This window comes from Carassius auratus, chromosome 14, assembly GCF_003368295.1.
Source record: "Carassius auratus strain Wakin chromosome 14, ASM336829v1, whole genome shotgun sequence".
Classification (NCBI taxonomy): domain Eukaryota; kingdom Metazoa; phylum Chordata; class Actinopteri; order Cypriniformes; family Cyprinidae; genus Carassius; species Carassius auratus.
In genome coordinates this window covers 14,441,893-14,462,037 of record NC_039256.1, presented here as the reverse complement: position 1 = coordinate 14,462,037, position 20,145 = coordinate 14,441,893, and the positions used below count along the sequence as shown (strand labels likewise).

Sequence of the window (20,145 nt, the reverse complement as noted above, 5' to 3'; positions counted from 1 at the left end):
ATCAGATACTAACGCTAATTATTCTATATGTGTATAATATGGAGCTAAATGATTACTATTCACATGTACCATGTTGTTTACATCCAAGGTCAAGGTCTTCTTCAAATCACGTTACATGTCCAGTTATAGAACATATATCCACAATATATCCAATCTCACAACAACATGTCCAGGTCACATTTCATCACAAAAATGAAGTCTATTTTTAGGCCCATTAAGATTTTTTTTGCATTGTGAACATTATTTTCATGACAAAAGACAATACAATAAACACTTCGATAATGCATTTATTTTATATGTAGCCCAATATATATTCTATGTATATAGAAATCTATATCTTTGTTTGCAATACAGCGATGAGATGCAGAATGAAAATGATTTGAAATCTGACCCAGACATGTCTTTAACAAGTTTTATGAGACTCATTTTGTAAGTGGGACTTCGGAATTACCTAATAATCACAAATCTATCTCAAAAATAAGACATTTCACTTTATTTATATTAATATATAGCACATTGCTTTATGGCTGTTGTGTGTTGTATATACTGAATGTGTGACCAGACCTACGTTTGAATTTATACACATTGTAGACAGAAAGCAGAGCAGGTTATGTCTCTCTGTAACAAATATTATTATACACATGTTCACACACAGGAGAATTGGGCACAGATGGTATAGCAGCAATAACCATTATTAATTACGTTCAAACAAACACTCAAAGCTTATATCGTTTATAGACTGTGGTGCAGACTGGGTTCTGTTGGGTCCTGATCTACCTGGATACATATCGGACAGATAGGGTTCTACGCACAAAATCTCGGAACAAAGCGACAGGATTCTGGAATTAACTTTACACAGAAGAGATCGGAAACACTGAAGTTCTGTCGGTAGGTACATTCATATGGTATGCATTTTGTGTACTTGTTTTATATATTTTCACGCTTCTATAATCTTACTGTGATAGTTACGTTAACTGTACAGACACAGAGGTAGTTGATACAGGTTACTGTGGAGAGAGAGAGAAAGAGAGAGAGAAAACGCTACGTTTATAGCACAGGATATTTTACACGGAACATTTCACAGCGGCAATAGATTTGAAGGAAAGCCAGTCATCACAGACGAGGAAACAGGACAACATATTGACCAGTTCACACAGAGAAGACCTTAAAGTCAACATCAACTCAAAATCAACCCTATTTACTTTCATTCACACATCCATGGTCTTATAGCACATGCATATCATTCTAAGGAAAATAATATTTGCCTTCGCATCATACATTAAAAATAACTTTTAACTTTCCAGCTGATGTCACTTAGACCACATGAACTATTGGATAATGCTAATTAATAGTCCACCAGCTATTTAGGCAAACTAACATTCAGGTTTAGCTCCATTTTGTTTTGGAACAGCACTTTTCACATTGTCAAAAAAAAAAACCCCATCGTCTTTCTATTTCAAAATTTTACATTACACTTATTGTGTTACTTAACATTTGTAAAATTTACTAGGAATTTCTGAGTGAAAATTGTAGTAAATCCTGCAACATTTTTTTTTTCAGTGCAACATTCAATCAACTGCCAGTGCATACAATTAATTGCCACCCTATATATTTTTTCTCACTGAAGACCAGTTTCATTAAAACCACAAAATATACTGAAGTAAAAAGGGTTGCTAATGAAATTTAATGTTGACTTTAACACAGATCAGTAGTTTGGGGATGCTGACAACTCGTGGATATCTTATACCTGTGTAGATTGAAGAGGGAAAGGGTGCTGAGGGATCCTAATCATTTACATTATTGCAGATAATGGCTAAACAAATAATCTGAGAAATCACTTAAAGTGAGTTCAGCCTTGCTTTTGGAATTCATATTTCATTCAATAATGCTACATATATGGTGGAAATAAGTGTTCGGTTAAATGACCACCATTAAAAAAATTTAAATAAAAAAGTGATTCTTTCATGATCGCGGCTGATGGAAACTGACAATCCTCAACACTGACTGACAGCTACATTATCCGATCTGCGTGATTCTGAGGAAATCTGCCAAAAATACTGAATATTCTCGAATCATCAGCCGCAGCAGATAACTAATTGTCCAAAAGGAAACAGGGCAAAGCATAATACAAAATGCATTTCAATATAAAAAATAAATACATCAAACTCCCAACGCTGTGAGATGATTAAGACAAAAAACACAAACAGAAAGAGCATTTCCCTTTTCCTAAAGACTTTCAGAGCTTTTTACTCAAATTCAACACACGGCCGGCCACCCAGCCTGACTCTATGGATTAATAGAGATACACAAAAGAAACATTCTTTAAAACAAAATGGACTACAATAACATTAGTATTCTTTACAAAATGAATAAGATAGATAAAATAAATTCTTCTTTCAGAATCAATACAGAAAAGCTTATATTTACCTGTTTGCATTTGTATGTGTATGCATGACTGTGTGTGTGTGTGTGTGTGTGTGGAGGGAGAAAGAATGAAAAAGCGACAGATCAAGTGAAAAGGGATAAAAAAGAGACGAAAAATGAGTGTGATCGGGGGTGTGGGAGAGAGAGGCTTGTGTTTGGTGAGCACCAATGGAATATAGCCAGGTTTCTATACGATTGGCATTCCTCTCACTGGCTAGCCAGTGGGAAAAAGCTTTCAATTCCCAAAGGAAGGAACCGAACAAAAAGCAAATCAAACAAACACAAAAAAGACTCATTGATACAGTCTGTGAAGCCACATTATGGACTTATAGAGGCCAGGAATAAATTAGGATAGACGCACAGATCCTTATTATGCACGATTCAGACCACACAGACACCCGTCGATCCGTCTAATCGACCCATCCATCCATTTATCACACGAGGAGGGTCAGAAGGACACGCCGGGGATGTTCTCAGGATGAGATACTCTGATTGTGTAGCGAAACACTTGAGTTCTCTCAACACTGAAGGTCTGTCAACATCCATCCCATCAAAAACTCTCCACTTTAAGTAGTTTGGTAGAAAAAAGGACTCCTTCCGTATTCAGATTTCCCTTTGAAAGTTCTCAGCACACTTGTCATCCTTAGCATCAGCCTAGCTGTGTGTCCGTGCCTACATGAAGCTGAACAAAATCCCAAACTGGTTTTGGATAAAGCTCAATGGCGATACGCTTGACCCATTCTATGTCCATAATACAGCGTCAAATGGTTAAGGTGGTCTGAAGTTTGGATCATAATGGCGAAAAGCTTCAATAGTAGGATCTGGTGATATTCCGTACACACACACGGTACAGAATTAATGAATATGGATCTAATACTGTCGTAATGGTGTGTGGGACATAGCCAGATGGGCCAGGGGGGTGGGTCTGTGATTTGTTCTCAAATGCAAACTTTTTTTTCTGCGTGAGACCCAAACTTCAGAGTCCATGACAAAAGAATAAGCAAACCTTTGACCTCCTCAAAGCTGTGCAAAGTTTGAGCGGTGGATTATACTGGTGGTTTGATTTCACTATTCGCTTTGGGTTTCACATCTGAAAGAGAATAAGAGATTACTCATGTTAAAAATACTAGTCAACACTTTACTTCAAGCCTTTCATAAACAATAGTAACCACAATGGTAATGCATTCAAATTGTTAAACTACAGTTCAAAAGTTCAGGACTGGTAATGAGTTAAATGTTTTTGAAAGAAACAATTTACATATAAACATACCATATATATATATATATATATATATATATATACAGAAATACAGACAATACTGTGTGTTTGTCAGATACTATCAAATATGTTTTGTCATGTTTAGTCTGTGTTTATTTATAAAGAACTGTGTGTGTGTTGCAAATGCTAACAAATGCATTTTTTTTTCTGCAGGTCACTGATTGAGAAACACTTCCTTGTGCAATAAACTTCCAGATGGAGGGCATGTCATTGTGTGTGAGGGTCTATTTTGAGCACAATAAGCTACATTTGAATAAGTTGTGTGTATATATATGTGTGTGTGTGTTTACCGGCAGCTGTGCTGGTTGAGTGTCTTCCCTCTTTTTGTACAGCTCACCTCCCTCAAACTGCACCTGCATTCACAGGAGGGAGGCTGTGATGTCATTCTGCGGGTGGGGCATGGTGGACACGCCTCTCTGGCAGGTGGTGGAGGGGCGGAGCTAGGCGGTAGAGTGGGAGGGGGAGGAGGAGGGGGTGTAGTTGGCACTAGAGTCCTGTTGGCACGAGAAGAGAAAAAAATCAGCTGTCGGTGTGAAATAAAGAGACATGCGACGTTCATGTGTCTTAAAGGAACAGTTGGACCAAACATAAACATTTTGTTATTGTTTATTTTACATTAAAAAGTTACAAAATCTTTAAAAAAGCAAGGATATGTACTAATATCCATCTTTTTAAGAGTAAATACAGTACAAAGGTGAAAGTTTTGAAAAAAAGTACCACCCCAGTGACAGCTTTTGCATCTTTTTTTTTTCTGAGAGTGCAGTATGAGAATAAGTAAACTATGACACAATTTCATTTTTGGCAAACTATTCTTTGATTTCAGTTTCAAGTTGTGAAAACTGTAAAGAAGTCCTCAAGTCAGGAGGAATTTTAAAATAGTAAGAAAAGACTCCAAGTAATTGAGTAACACAATTCTGATTATAATACTGGTTCTGACAAATCCGGCTCCAAGAGAATTATGTAAAACGGCTACAATGGACAAAGAGCACGTCGGTTCTTGCAATCATTAACTTTGCAAAACCAGACCCAAGCCTGCATCTCCACATTAGGCTTGAAATTAAATTCAGTAGCAAGCACAAAAAGGCCCATAATGCATTCTGATCATGCACAGCCCTGATCTTCTTTTTGGACGGCACCAGAGATATACTCTGGATTGTGTCTGTGGACGTCAGTTCTTTGATGTCTCATTTGTGACATCTCTGATGGGATGGTGGGCTGATGGGGCTCTTTTTTCCCTCTTCCCTTTTTTAACTAAACCAAAACTGGAGAGAAGTGTATGGGTGAGAGTTAATTAAGGAAGAAAATCAATCTTTGTGTGGAAGTGGTTTGAGAGGCTGAAGGGAGGCCGGGGAAAAGGGAGGGGCGTTCTGGCTGCCAAATTAGCCTGATTTCACACTTGCCACTGACTCCATCCATGGAGGAGTAGATGATGGATAGCAGGGAGGGAAAGTCGGTCCAAAAGAAGCGCCCTCCACTTGCCCTCACCAAAGACCAATGACGAAAATGCAAAAGTAGAAAAGGAAGTCTTTCCCTGACCAGAATTAATTAATTGTTGTCTGAGTAGAAGTCAATGTTGCGTGCATAAACATATGAAAAAGAGGGATTTCAAGGAAAATCTTTAGCTCTCATTGCCAAGAAGCATGCCTATCATTAAATGTCTATCATTTGTAATTTTTACAATGACAAAAAGGTACCAACATGTACCATGGTATTCTTTGAACCCATTTACCATGGTAAATAAATCTGCTATTCCATACTGAAGTACATCTTAAAATTCAGGGGGAATTTCTTTAAATTTTTATTAATTATTATTTTTTTCTTGTTTTCCAGTAAAAACATATAAACAATATGAAAATTAGATTCATTTGAGAAGTCAAATTAAGTACAATATCAATATCATCTCTTTTTTCTTGTTTTAAGCATATCCCTCACTAAATTTTTTTAGATGTGTGCTTAAACACAATTTGTCACTTAATAAAATTAACTCTGAAGATGTCCTAAGATTTTATACAGTTTCGTTTCTCAAGTACATTTATCTGATTTTAAGAACATTTGACTTAAAATCAAGAATAAAATGAAAATTCTAACTAAAAATTAAAAAAAAAAAAGTTATGTAACATGGAAGTATTGTTTTGCAATAGGAAATAATGAACTTACGGCTTTTTCCCCAAGTGTTTCTTTCGCTTTGGTTTCCCCCTTTGCCGCTTTTTACCTTTTCTTGCTGTCTGTAGGCCTTGCCTTAAAAATACAAAAAGTAATCATTATTAAAAATAAATGGATAAATAATGTACAATATGATCATGACTCGACTAAAATGTGTTTACACAAACATCTTAAGTATTAAACTGTATTTCACATTTTTAATTCAGAGATTTTATTCGGAGAGTCTCGAGATGACTTTATCAAGTCTTAATTCTTGTGACTTTTTAGCCCTGGTCTCGGTGAGGCTCCTCAGGGGCCAGTGGCCTAATTAAGCAATAAAATGAATGTTCTGTTCAGTTTCCCAACAAAGGAGGGTTCTAGGTTCTGACTCCCTTCCAACAGTGCAAGACACACGCCAGCTGGACACACACACACACACACACACACACACACACAAACTGTGAGACATTACAAATGCAGTGTTTCAAGTCCTCTACAGACAGTCTTATGAGATCATTTCAAACCACATGTGTGAGATCTAATAAAACTTGGGTGCGACGTAGAATGTATGATGATGACACATATTGAATCACAATGAAAGAAATCGTTTCAAGTTGGTTGTCTTTTGTCTGGGACAGCCCAAAATCATACATTGTATCCCGGGCATTACTAAGGTACAGTAAGGTATCTTTGTCTACATAAACATATTCTACTGGCATGAACTCACTGGAAATTTGAACAATTTCCTGATTTTACCCCATGCCAATCTTCCTCTGATTCTTTATTTTGTCCTATGCCAATAATTTTTTATTTCTTTCTTTTTTCTCTTTCTTTTATTCTTTTTCAAATAAACTTTTCCAAGAAGTTGCACCAATTTTTTTTTCAAAGTCCACATTAAATGAACAGACTGACTGTCCTTTGGCAATAAAAGGGGAGAATTACTTGTAAAAACTGATTTCACAGCAAAGAGAAGTGTGAACATGAGGACTAATGCCAAGTTCACACACTGCATCCTACTTAAATACATTTTTTTATTAATTACCGCCTGCTCTCATCACAGTTCTAATGCCACTATTGGTTATAATTGGCGTATATTATTGTTGGCATACACACTTGAACGTGGCTCAATCTTGGAATGAAATGGTCAAAAATAGTGGTGCAAAACTATCATTAGTTGTTCGAAAAATCTAAATATAAAACATCGTCCCACACGGTTTGTGCAACAGACATGAATGATGCCTCAAATCGTGTGGCTCCCTGAGGAGTGTGCAATTACTTTTCTTAGCAATCAGATTTGTGTTTTTTGTCAAGAGTGTCTTGGACAGGACTGTGAAAAGATATTTAGAAATAGCAGTAGCTGTTCTCTTTAACATTAACTTTAGGGTCTCCCTAAACAAGTATGAGAGCATAACAGATTGAACCACTTCTGCCTTTCACACACAATTAACTCACCATTCAACCATCTCCATGGAGTTGTGTGTGTGTGTGTGTGTGTGTGTGTGTGTGTGTGAGTGTGTCTGCAGTGTGGCAAAGGGAAAAGAGGGCAAATGGTGTTCATACTGCTGGTGAACCTTCACATCTCTCTCTCTCTCTCGCACACACGCAAACAAACACAATTGAGCAATTTACCTGGTTGGCTCTGCATAAAGATTTGCTTTTAGCCTGTAGGGAAAAGACAGACAGTAAAAACAAAATGATAATGAAATTTACAATTAAAAAAGATCAAATATTATCACAGCATACACAGAGGAACATTTAAATACTGTTATTATTGCTCATATCTTATCATTTTAAATAAACCCATAACAATAAGTATTCAACTCTGGGGGCTTAACTTGTTCTGTGCTGCTTAAAAAACAAGCGAGCATCAATTATTTCCATTCTGAGTGCAAGTGGTGCAATGCAAAGCAACAAAACTACATGCAAACATAAACCAAGTTATTTTAAGCACTTCCAATGAGAACAAAATCTAGTTTTGCTGTGCTGCAAATTACATTGAATTTGGTGAGTAATATGATTATTTTACAAAAGGTTTTGCAATTTATAATATCTTATTATTAATTAACAATTGTTAAATAGTGCCTTCTATTAACTGTTGCAACACAAATTTGTAATAATAATAATATCCAAAGCTTTACAGTGCAAAACAGACAACCTAACCCAAAATGGACTGATTTCTAAACTTTCGAAATGTTCTTTGCTTTTAGTGATTCTATCAGTTTTTCAAGAGAAGTTAAAGTAATCATTCACCCCAAAAAATCCATTTGATTTAGCACTTGTTCACCAATACATTCTCTACAGTGAATGGGTGCCGTCATAATGGAGTCATAATTTATAAGCACAGCTTTTCATCTCACAAGATGATAATTGATGGACTGGATTAGTGTGGATTACTTGTGGATTATTGTGATGTGTTTATCAGCTGTTTGGTCTCTCATACTGATGGCACCTATGTGGACTGATTGGTGAGCAATTGATCAGATGTAATGCCAAATTACTCAAAATCTGTTGTTATTCATTGTTCAAAGGTACCTTTGCTATTTGCTATTTGTTCATATATTCATGTGATTGTTGTTGCAATTTGTTTGCTACCTTTCATTGTATGAATTTACTGAGTTTAATGAATTTATTCTAATTTTGTTGTTGTATGCTTGTTTCAGACCATACACACACATACACTCATGGAAACAACAAAGTAACTGTTGGCACTTGTGCTCAACAGTTCTTGAACTTTAACGGAATCATTGTGGAGTAAATGAAAGCATCAAAAGAGCTTTAAACTGCATCTTCATGTCTCTGACCAGACATCTGTGGTGAACTAGTCACCCACTGGTAACCTCAACTAGCTTAGTTCCATTATGAGTTAAGAAAAATGTTTTATCGCATGATAACATGAGCCTCAGACTGGACACAGTTAATGTTGACTGGTTGCCTGTGTGGTTAGTGCGGGTGTTTAAGTAATTCCAGGTTGGTCAACAGTGGTGAGTTCAGTTTGTACAGGGCAGATCTGTATTACAAAGAGAGGATAGAGAGGCGAGCGCATGTAAATGCTCTTACCGAATACTCAGCTCCACCCCTGGCCTTAATCCGAACCCCACAACCTCTGAAAAGGCTTTTGAGGATAACTTCACAATGAGCCGATAAAGAGCTGATGTTGACAGCTCGGCTACGCGCCAACAGAAGAGTGTTTTGGGGGTGACGACTTTCTGTGACTGGGTTCAGGAAGTAGTCCATGGGGAGATGGGGTCATTCCCCATGTGACAAACAGGGTGGAAGTGCATTTGTGTGTGTGTGTGTGTGTGTGAGGGGTGATCTGAAAGTCAGATTGGGATTGGGATGTATGTGTGGGTGGGTTCACTTAGCCATTCTTATGGGAAAAAATTCCCCCTACAAGCTGGCAAAATTTGACCAAACCTTATTTTCAAGGGTAAAATGGTTTATAAATATAGTAAATCTTCTAAAAATTATGCTTAATAACCTCACAATGAATAAAGTCATGTACTAAAGCTGTGCTCTTTTATCGTTCAATAATTTTTTTTATTATTTACAATTTCGCTCCATGTTTCACTACCATTAAAAGTTTGGGGTCAGTAAGATTCTATAAAATGTTTTTGAAAGAAGTCTCTTACACTGAACAAGGCAACATTTATTTGATAAAATTATACAGGAAAAACGGTAATATTAAGAAATTTTAAAATAATGGTTTTCTGTATGTTTTAAAATGTAATTTATTCCTGTGATGCAAAGCTGAATTTTCTGCATTATTACTCCAGATCATGTTCTCTTGTTCTATGCCATTTTTACATTTCTGTTCAAATGCATAGTCTTGGCACCAAAAGCACAGCGATTTTAGGGTGGTGCATCAAATTAAATGTAGTTAAGCTTTTATCATTCCTTTTCATAGTGCTTTGTCTAGACTTTTTTAAACACAAGAGCATGTCATGTGAACTGCCCCTTAGGGTTTGAGAGACTCTGTGATTTATAATAATGAATTATATTAAAACAAACCTAGTTAAAAATAAATATACTAAAATGTATTTAAAGTAAATTTATTTCATGCAATATGTACAAAATCAAATTTCCATATCTATGTACTTAATAAAAATACCCTTCAATTATACATTAAGTATAGTAAACTGGTGTACTCAAATCTGCTAAATTGGAACAACAAATATTCCACTTAATGCACTTTTATTGGATTAAAAGTCCAACTAAAGATATACTGAAGTATATTTGATTGTGCTAAAGTGGAACTATTGCAGGTATACTTAAGGTACACTTTCAATATCATGCATTTAAAGACCAATATTATTCATAAGGTCATACAATCCTCATCAGTAGTGATATTAAAACACATTTTAGGCTTAATATTAAGAAATGTGCATTGTGCACAAGTGATACTCCAAATAAAGTTGAATAATACTTTTTACATCAGTAAGTCTTGAGCGATATGTCAGTAAATATGTTAATATATTTGAACTATACTTAGTATGAGTTAAATGTATTTTAAATTACTTTTTACTAGGGAATATAAGTCTATGATACGTTGCCTTTACTGACATGGCTAGGTCAGTTTGTGTGTATGTGTGTTAGCATGTATCTCACCTGCACTCACACTGGTTATGTTCGATAAAAGGCAGCTGCACAAGTTCATGCTTCATGTATGAGGTCCTCATGAGCTGTGGAGTTCAACAGAGCAGGAGTCAGCATTTAAATGCATGTACACACACACACACACAGATGCACAATCTGTTCTGCATAGTAATGACTCCATCTTTTATCCCTCAATCTGTCTATACAGTACGTGACCAGGATCCAGCCTGATCCATTACACTCGAGACTTCATCATCCCATACTGAATATTTATGACTAACTCATGCTGTGTGTCCTCTGTGTGTGTCTTTCTGGATGTTTTTTTCACCATACTAAGCCATGTCTTTTGAGATCTTGCATTATATGCGGTATGATTGTGTGTGGAGGTACTTTGCCCCTAAAAATCTGTCATTACAGACATATACATGTAAGTGAGTGCGAAATATGAGTGTTGCATACCACCACATTAAGCATGTGAATGTAAAATAGTACATGCATGTGTGAAAGGTTTCTAGGAGTGTTTCTGTGAGTGGTGAAAGGGAGAGAATTTTACAGTACATTTACCTCTTAAAAGTAGGGATATGCCAGTAACAAATTTTGCTTTTATCACTGTATAAGGTATTATCATGATACTGACATTTAGCTTCAAGAAAGTGGCCATAATACAGTATAACAGGTTTTGATAACTTTTTTCTTATAACAAAAATAATTGGTATTTAAATACAATAAAGCAATGCAGAATATATATATATATATATATATATATATATATATATATATATATATATATATATATATATATATATATATATATATATATATATATAAAACTAATATATAAAGTTAAACGTTATTAAAGTGCGCAGATTAAAGTGCAAAAGAACTATAAAGACCAATAGGTATCACTTTACAATAGGACCTCATTAGTTAACCTTAATTAATGCATTAACATTCACAATGAGCAATAGCTACATTTGCTACCAAAGATTTTAATCTTTGTTAAAAAATGTGAGCATGTGAGCTCATTAAGTAACACAGTTGCAACTTTCGATTTTAACAAAGTGTTATTAAATATTTTAATGCTTAAGATTAATGAATGCTCAGAAGAATTTTTAATTGGCAGTTTATGTTAACTAATGAATAAACTAACGTTAACTAATGAAGCCCTAATGTAAAGTGTGAACGAACAAAAATGAATCGAAACACTTTCAAGCAATATCTAGGGCATGTTGTAGTCCAGATTAAAAGGTAAAAAAAAAAAAAAATAGCAAATTAATAGCCTATTAAGTCTAAGGGCCCTATTTTAACGATCTAAATGCAAAGTGTAAACTGCACGGTGCAGGTGCATTTAGGGCATGTCCAAATCAACTTTTTTAACGACGTAAAAATGGTTGGCTTGCCCGGGTGCATGGTCTAAATGGGTTGTCCCTATTCTCTTAATGAGTAATGGGTGCAATAAACCAATCAAAGTCTAATCTTCCATTCCCTTCAAGAGCCAGTTGCGCTCGTGCCATGACAGATTTGCTATAAACACGGAATTTGGCAAGCGCAAAGACAGAACGCATATCCAAGATGAAACGGAGCTGCTTGTGTGCGATAAATAGATAGCCTAATTCTGATACATGCGATGACTATCTATTATGACATGTAGGCATTTTTATATATATATTTAATTAGCCTACAAAAAAATCTTATGCATTGCAGTTCTTTAATTTTTAATATTTGGCATGTTTGTGTGCTGCTGTGCATCCCCGTGTTTAATAAGCAGCGTGTACACTCTTTAGATAACAAATAAAAAACATTGCACCAGACTTTAGATCAGGTTTGAGCTGGTCTATGGCACAGTCTATTTTCAGCTCCTTAAAATAGCAATGCTGCAGGAATGCGCCTGAACACACCTTTTTTAGACCAGCACGCCAATGGGCGCAAAAATGAGCGCAAATGCATTTGCTAATTAAATGATGTGGCGCTGGACGGGAAAATGTGAGAGGCGCCGGACTGAAATTAGCAAAAACCCTTGCCCTTGCCAAAACATTGTGCCGAGTGTATGATAGGGCCCTAAATATTTAGTGCTGTGATGAACACCATAGCAAATCCACAAACCTGAATGGCTATTTAAATCTATTTAAATATGTTTTAGAAAGTAGAGCAGCTGCTTTATTTATGGAGTTTCCAGGGTAATGGCTGCATTTTCTGAAGTTTAGCGCCATCTACTGTCAGAGAGTGAATGTGGTTTCATTCAGCCCGTCTCTCACGTGTTCCCCCATGTGCTTCTCATGCCTGCTTGTTTACATCAGAGCACACACACATCTTTCAAGCAGCATACAGCGGTGTTGTGCATTTTGACCAGTATATGGGAAAAGTATTCTTAAAATGCATCCCACATTCTGAATAATTTGTAATGTATAATTATTCATGATATTTAGAAGTGCCCAAGATAACAATATAATGCATATTCATTACCATGATATATTGTATTACTGCATACTGGCACGTCTTCTCAAAAGTATGGTGTCTGTAAGATTTTAGAGGACATTGCTTTTACAATATGAAGCAGCTCAGCTGTTTTTAACATTGATAATAAGAAATGTTTCCTAAGCAGCGAATCAACATATAAGAATGATTCTGAAGGATCATGTGACACTTAAAACTGGAGTAATCGTTGATTAATTCTATATTCAAATTTGCATCACAGGTATAAATTATATTTTAAGTAATATTAAAATAGAAAAGAGTTACTTTAAATTGTAATAATATTTCACAGTAGTAGTTTTTTTTGTCTGATTTTTTTTTTTAGCAAATAAATGCAGCCTCTGTGAGCATAAGAGATTTCAGAAACATAAAAAAAAAATTCTTACCAACCCCAAACTTTTAAACAATGGTGTATGCAATGATATACAGATGTCCCAAAAAAGTATTTGGACAATTCAGTCACATTTTTACCATTGCTTTAGATAACTAAATATCAAAACAAATGGCATTTATTAATAGAAAAAGATACTGGATATCGAATATTCATGGAGCATAATCAATGTGAGGAACTGCACCTGTGTGAACTCTGCATTAAGTTCACTGGATTGTGTGTGTATGTACCTCCATTACAAGTGTGTGTGTTTGTGAAGGCACACACTCCAGTGCCTCATCCGAGCAGCAGCCTCCACAGCGGCGCAGCGTTACACACGACGGCAGGAAGAGGTGATGTGTCTCCCAAGGAAACTCCCGCCAAACTTCCACCAGCGTCTCTCTGGGATGACATCCGCTTCTCTGATACACGTCCAACCACCTCACCACTGAGAGAGAGAATAAAGGAATAACACTGAGAAAGAAAACCCTCTTTGTAGAATATTCTGAGTTCAGCGCAGAATCTGTGACATCCTATTGAATAAACTTTACATTGATGCATTCTGGAAGGTTAATTAGACAACCTGCCTCATCATTAATTGATAACGACATTATACATGTACGTATATAAATAGATTCTACATTACACATACATTTATAAAAGTCATAAATACTGATGCAAGGATCTAAATTATTGGTAAATAAAGCTGTGCTGCTGCTTTAATATATTTAATGAAATCATCATTTTTTTATGATTCTTCTTTTGATTTCTTGATTTAATTAGATTTAATGCATCCGTGCTGAATTAAAGTATTTCTTTAAAACAAAAAGAAAATTTCCCAAACTTTTACTGTAGGCGAATTTATTGGTGCAATGTAATGACATAATAGCTCCCAAAGAGATATTCTGCCATGAGCACTGAGGACCAGAATGAGTTGTTTTATTATATATTATATAACCTAACTAAATCAGTAATGCACCTATGATAATAAGATAACAAAAGAAAGCAAGGCTCAATACCTTCTCCAGATTTATGGCTCTCTGTTGGCATCCAGTGGTCTGACTAGAGGAAAGGACACAGACAAGACGTCAGACACAACATTCAGCAAAGACAATAACAAAAGTACACACTCTTTATGGTGCCATGAAGAGCTGATTCAAGTCAACATAATGCTGAAAACATTTTCTCGTAATGCATTTCTAGTGTTTATTTGTGCCAGAGCAGCATAAAGGTGGATGTTAGCACACGTTCACAAACACGCCCCTCATTCTGGAACAAGGTCACCGCTGAGGGAGAAAGCAGACTTTGCACTGCAGTGCAAACAACACACACATACATGGCTTCCTTGCACCATGTCTGACTGCTTACTGTGTGGGTAGTTTATCTAAGCATGCGTGACAATCTTATTATAAGTGATTTACACTGATATAGGCCAGCACATTCAGTGTATAGCCTGTGTTTCTGTGCATTTATTCTGTAATGATGACATCAAATAAATGTAATGTAATTTAGAGCAATAATAGTCAGAAAACAGGCAGATCATTGCATGGTAGTGACGTGTGGAGAGGCATCTGCTGATTCTGTGTTGCAATATGAGGGTTCAGTCAGTCAATTCCTCATCTACCTCCTGCCTCGGTGCCATTGTGAAATACAGCAGCCAGCTCAGAGCTGGCAAGGCGACTGGCACACACACACTTTCACACACATATTAACATTCACTTTGTCTCTCTGAAATGCACACACACTGAAAATCACAGCACTGACAGGTTTTTTTAGCAGCAGCAGTTGGCTGGATTTGGCTGCGTCAGCCCTTTCTTTCTAAGAGCCCTTGAGTTTGAGCACCAATCATCAGCTCGGCTGCCTCGCTCTCCCACAATCCCCTCCACCTGCGGCCCATGGGTCAGTCTGGCATCTGTGAATGGACTCGAGATTTAAGAACTGAGGTGTTCAAAATGAACAGCAGGTATCAGGCACTGCTATTGCTGATCCAAGTCTGAGACCACATGGAAATTTTATTTTTTTTTTTTTCATTTAAACCTGAAAATAAACAGAATATTTAAGTAATTCAAGAATTACAACTAGAGAAAAAATATGATGTACAATTCTGGAACTCACTGAAAAAAATACAAAATAAAAATTGGTGTAGTTTTAATACTTTGAAACTATTTTCACCCAGAAATAGTTTTCAACCCATAATTTTCTCTTTATACTTGAGGTCCTTAGGTTGGCAGATATTCATTTAAAGGACCAAAACACATGAAGTAAAGATAGTAAAACATAGTATAATTCTAAAAATATCTATCTGAAGATAAGATTTGTCTACAGAAAAACTTTTTACAGGTGAGGTTTATAAAAACCTAGGCCAAAAAGACTTTAACACAAATTGCATTTTCAAAATAGTGCAAATGTGCGGGAGAACCACGACACTGATGGTGATGTCTAGCATTTTCTGTATGCAATCCAGCATGTGCAGTGCAGTCTGAGACCACTAGTGAAATACATCTGCTTAGTTTTTATTTTTTGAGTGGGTATTAAAGGACAGCATGTAAAAACAAATTTATCGAAAAAGGCATTTTATGAATGTCTATGGCAGTGTATCACATTGTGACAGTGTTATTCATTTTTGTTACTCACATTTTAAAGGGATACTCCACCCCAAAATTATATTTTTGTCATTAACCACTCACCCCCATGTCGTTCCAAACCCGTAAAAGCTTTGTTCGTCTTCGGAACACAATTTAGGATATTTTGTATGAAAACCAGGAGGCATTGTACACAAAGAAAAAATGTACTTTAATCAACAGTTCCTCTCCTCTGCTTCTCTCCACTTCACCGTAGCACCATTTTGGAGATTATGAGCTGAAGGCAAGCAGCATACCCTCTTCTGAGTCAGCCGCACCAGAAGGTTGCACTGTTTACTTTCAAATCAAAGTGTAAATATATGTTAAAAACGTATCCTTGTGGCTCCGCTGACTCAGAAGAGAGTATACTGCATGCGTTCATAATCTTCAAAATGGCACTGCAGTGATGTGGAGAGAAACAGAGGAGACGAACTGATTAATGACAACATTTTCAATTTGGGGTGGAACCTCCCTTTAAGGAATAAGGAGAAAAAATTGCTGAAAATTAAAAGATAAAAAAGTAAAGGAAGAATTAAAAGTACCAAAATAAAAGAAGAATAAAACTCCTCCCCCTCGTGCTTAATTCCCTTGTCATTGGCTGCTCTTTGCAGCTACTTGTGAAACTTACTAGCAATTTCTGAGTGAAAACTATTGAAGTCAATTTTTCCAGGGTAGTTATCATTCCTTTTGGGTGAGTTTTAAATCGGCTTTGGGCATTAGAATTGTCTGGGATCTGGCAACCCTGATCACTGCCCACCTGGCTGTGCAAGTGACAGAGAAAACCTAAAGGTCACAAGGTTAGAATTCTGAAAACCATGCCATACCTTACCATGAATTTGAGGGGCGCTTACACCAAGACTGGCAGCATGCAATGTAATGCAATGTAACATTCGGAAGGTTTACATTTCACAGCATCTTCAGCATCATCAAATTAAATATACTAGGGCCAAACTGCAGTCTAAAATAAATAAACCAAGTTTCGGCTAAACACGACAGGACAAACGATGAGGGGAGCTGCATCATTACGAAGACTTATGATATGCATCCATAAAGCAGAGCTCCGGTCACACGTACACCGGACCACATACCGTTGCGCTCGCGAATAACGGAGATGCAGTGCATTCTGCCATTCTGCCTTCTATATATCATCTCGCGACGCTATTGGTGCTAACAATATGTGTCGTATGCTGGCCTGATGGCTGTAGTGTTGACAAAAGCTTGTTTAAGTGAAGATAAAGAAAAGACGTGCGTCACTGTCTATCCTTCTGAGACCCAGCCAAAAAAAAAAAAAAAAAGTAGTACACAAACATACTACAATACATGTATATTAATTAAATATCTAAGCTTATTAAAATGATTGAAAACGATTAAAATGATTTTTAATAAGCACATATTATTTTCACCCCAAAATACATAAAAAGAAGCATATTAAATATTTAATTCATATAGATTTTTTAAAATCTTTAAATACTATAGCATTATATTATATTGATTTACATTAATGCATCACATTGTATTAATTTTATGATACAGGCCACACCCCCATGATGTGCTCTTTGACTTGGACACCCTCAGCTCGCTTTAATGTGTTCTCAGACAACACTAAACATAAAACATATGTCTACTGATAACTTAATAGGTGGCTTTTATCAGAGCATGACATCTTTAAAAGCATCACCTTTCCCATCCTGCCAAACGTCAATGACCGTCAGGTTATTTCAACACATAAAATGCCCAGAAGAGTGTTGTGCATTAACTCAGCTCTATAAAGTGCATTTTACAAGCAATATTGTGGAATTAAAAGATACTTATCAAGTGTGAGATAAAAAAAAACAGCCAGACCAGAGTAGCTTAATTAAATTTAAGCTTAAAGACATTATATATATAATGAAGACTACACGCTTTAAAATAAGTGGACTAGGAGCACTGCAATGCTACTGTCTAATATTTTAAATAACAAATATATCATAATTAATATAACTATAATTTAAAACATGTTCTTACCGGTGTTTTGGCACATTGTGTTGATATTCTGGTAAGTGAGACGAACTGAAACATCCCCAGAATAACTCTCAGCTTGATCCCCATTGTTTGAGTTCACCAAGAAAAGTCAGAAATAGTTGGGTAAATAATATATAGCAGGTCCAACGTCCAGTCCTTACTGTAGTTAATTCTCTATGAATGATTATTCCACTTTCACATCCGAATCCAACATCTTTAATTCAAGCAATGACAATTTACTCAGTAGATTCTCAAAAAACAAGGCAATTGTCATCCCTGTCATGGCTTAACGAGAAAAAAAAAAGACAAAAATGAAATATCTTAAGTTTTAAAGTAGGTAAATGAACCAATAGACAACACAGACTAGTTGAGTATAAAATCAGGCTTCTGAGAAGCTCAAGATGGTCGTAGGGCGTATTTATTATAAATAGCTAGCTACAATAAATCCCAATATATGTTATTTTACAGGAGAGTTTTTTCGTGCATTCCGCGCATTTCATTTATACCGGCTCCCTCGCAGCAAAATACCCGGTGGCACTTGAGTACGTCCTTGTGGTCCAGTGAAATATATCCGGTAACAAATAAATATATCCTCAAGAATCGATGTTATGAGCCTCCTGAAGGTCTCTGTGTCTCCCGTCTGGCATTTCAGACACGCTTTGTGCGGCGCATCCCGTGCTACTGTTGGTCACCAGAGAAATCGTGCCCACCAGAACCCATGATGACGCTTTCCTTGTCAGACACAAGATCTTAGAATTAAAATGTTCGACATATAAATAATCTACACTGTCAACATGCGCAATATAAAGCACGTGCGCATATAGGAAATAAGAATGAGAGAAATGGACCTTGATATGTTTAAGGTCGTTTTCTCCAGTCTCTTATTTGCCCTTCAGGACTCACACGCTCCGCAACTCTCTGCGCGCGTCACCGTCGCGCTCGTGGAACTTTTCTTTTTTTCCTCCTGACGCGCAGACTTTGCTCGCGCGCAGGACAGCACAGGTGTAATGCTCGCGCATCGCGAGGTGGGCAATTATTAACCGACTGCCCCTGTCTGTTTTGAGTGCTTTTCCTTGTCGGGGTGTTTTGGGTTCTTTTTTTAAAGGAAGCATGCATTTTGCAAAGAATTTATCCTTTACAAAAGACAGGATGGTAATTATAAAACGACTAGTTTCGTTTCTGGATGTGGCTTGATTGATATATAGCTGAGGCAAACAGTTAAAAGGAGTTAAATCTGTCTCTCTCGGTTGATTCTGTCATATTTAATAATTACTTGAAAAAAAGCAGTTAACGCTTGAATCACATTATAAGGTTACTAAAACATTTTTTACAGTGGAGAAACGGCTACGACGCGAAACACCTGTTCACCTAGCTACTATATCACTGCGCAGCACCATAGAGAACCGGGACTATATTTTCCTGCGGAAGAATGAAACATAAAGGGACAGTTCATATGCCCACATTTATCTACTTTGTCCTTTCCTATATTTCTTACGTAAAACTGTAAAAAAAAAAATTATAATAATTTAAAAATAACAGATTAGTAAATTTGTGATCTTTTTTCATGATATAAAAGTAAATGGGAACAGGAAATTAAGCTCCAATAAATAAATAAATAAATATATAAAAATCTAATTATTGTGAAAAAACATAGGTTTGACTGAAATTTTAGTAAGATTTTGTACCCTGACAATCCTGGTAGCCATGGCATTTGCTTCAAATTATGGAAAAGAGCAGCTTGGACATTTTAAATACAAAATTTAAGAAAGTAACAGGTTTTGAAAGACTTGTGTATATGTTAATGAGAATTTGTTTTATTAATATTTAAATTGACAATAATTCAATGTTTTGACTTATCTACTCTTATTAGGATTTATGTGATATAGTGGGGAAAATATTTATTTGATCCCCTGCTGATTTTGTAAATTTGTCTACTTACAAATAAATCAAGGGACTGTAATTTTTATGGTAGGGTTATTTTAATGGATAAAGACAGAATATCAACCAAAAATAAAAATAATAATAAATAAAAAAAATCAAGAAAAAAAAAACACATTATATAGAGGTTAGAGATTGATTTGCATTTCAGTAAGTGAAATAAGTATTTGATCCTCAACCAACCAGCAAGAATTCTGGCTCCCGCAGACTGGTTATGTGTCCATGTGGAACACAGATTAGTCCTGCCACTTTAAGAAGTTCCTCCTAATGTCAGCTCATTAGGTGAATAAAACACCTGTCCACAC

General features: G+C 36.1%; 1 protein-coding gene across 1 annotated transcript; it reads right to left on the bottom strand.

Annotated features, from left to right (window-relative positions):
- Nucleotides 1-269: 269 nt before the first annotated feature.
- On the bottom strand, nt 270-18,896 carry vegfba (vascular endothelial growth factor Ba). The gene is made up of 8 exons (XM_026280213.1): nt 17,906-18,896; nt 14,300-14,342; nt 13,532-13,728; nt 10,451-10,524; nt 7,475-7,507; nt 5,861-5,941; nt 3,994-4,197; nt 270-3,514 (listed from the first exon to the last, which is right to left on the bottom strand). The coding sequence occupies exons 1-8, from the start codon at nt 17,987-17,989 to the stop codon at nt 3,493-3,495; spliced, it is 738 nt and encodes a 245-aa protein (XP_026135998.1). The 5' UTR covers nt 17,990-18,896; the 3' UTR covers nt 270-3,492.
- Between the last annotated feature and the right edge of the window lie 1,249 nt (nt 18,897-20,145).

Excerpts from the sequence above, each read along its gene's own strand:
- vegfba (XM_026280213.1), bottom strand. The coding sequence starts at position 17,989 with ATGGGGATCAAGCTGAGAGTTATTCTGGGGATGTTTCAGTTCGTCTCA. Across the intron at positions 4,198-5,860 it reads AAACACTTGGGGAAAAAGCC|GACTCTAGTGCCAACTACAC; the intron begins GTAAGTTCATTA and ends TCGTGCCAACAG. Across the intron at positions 3,515-3,993 it reads CTCAACCAGCACAGCTGCCG|ATGTGAAACCCAAAGCGAAT; the intron begins GTAAACACACAC and ends ATTCTCTTTCAG.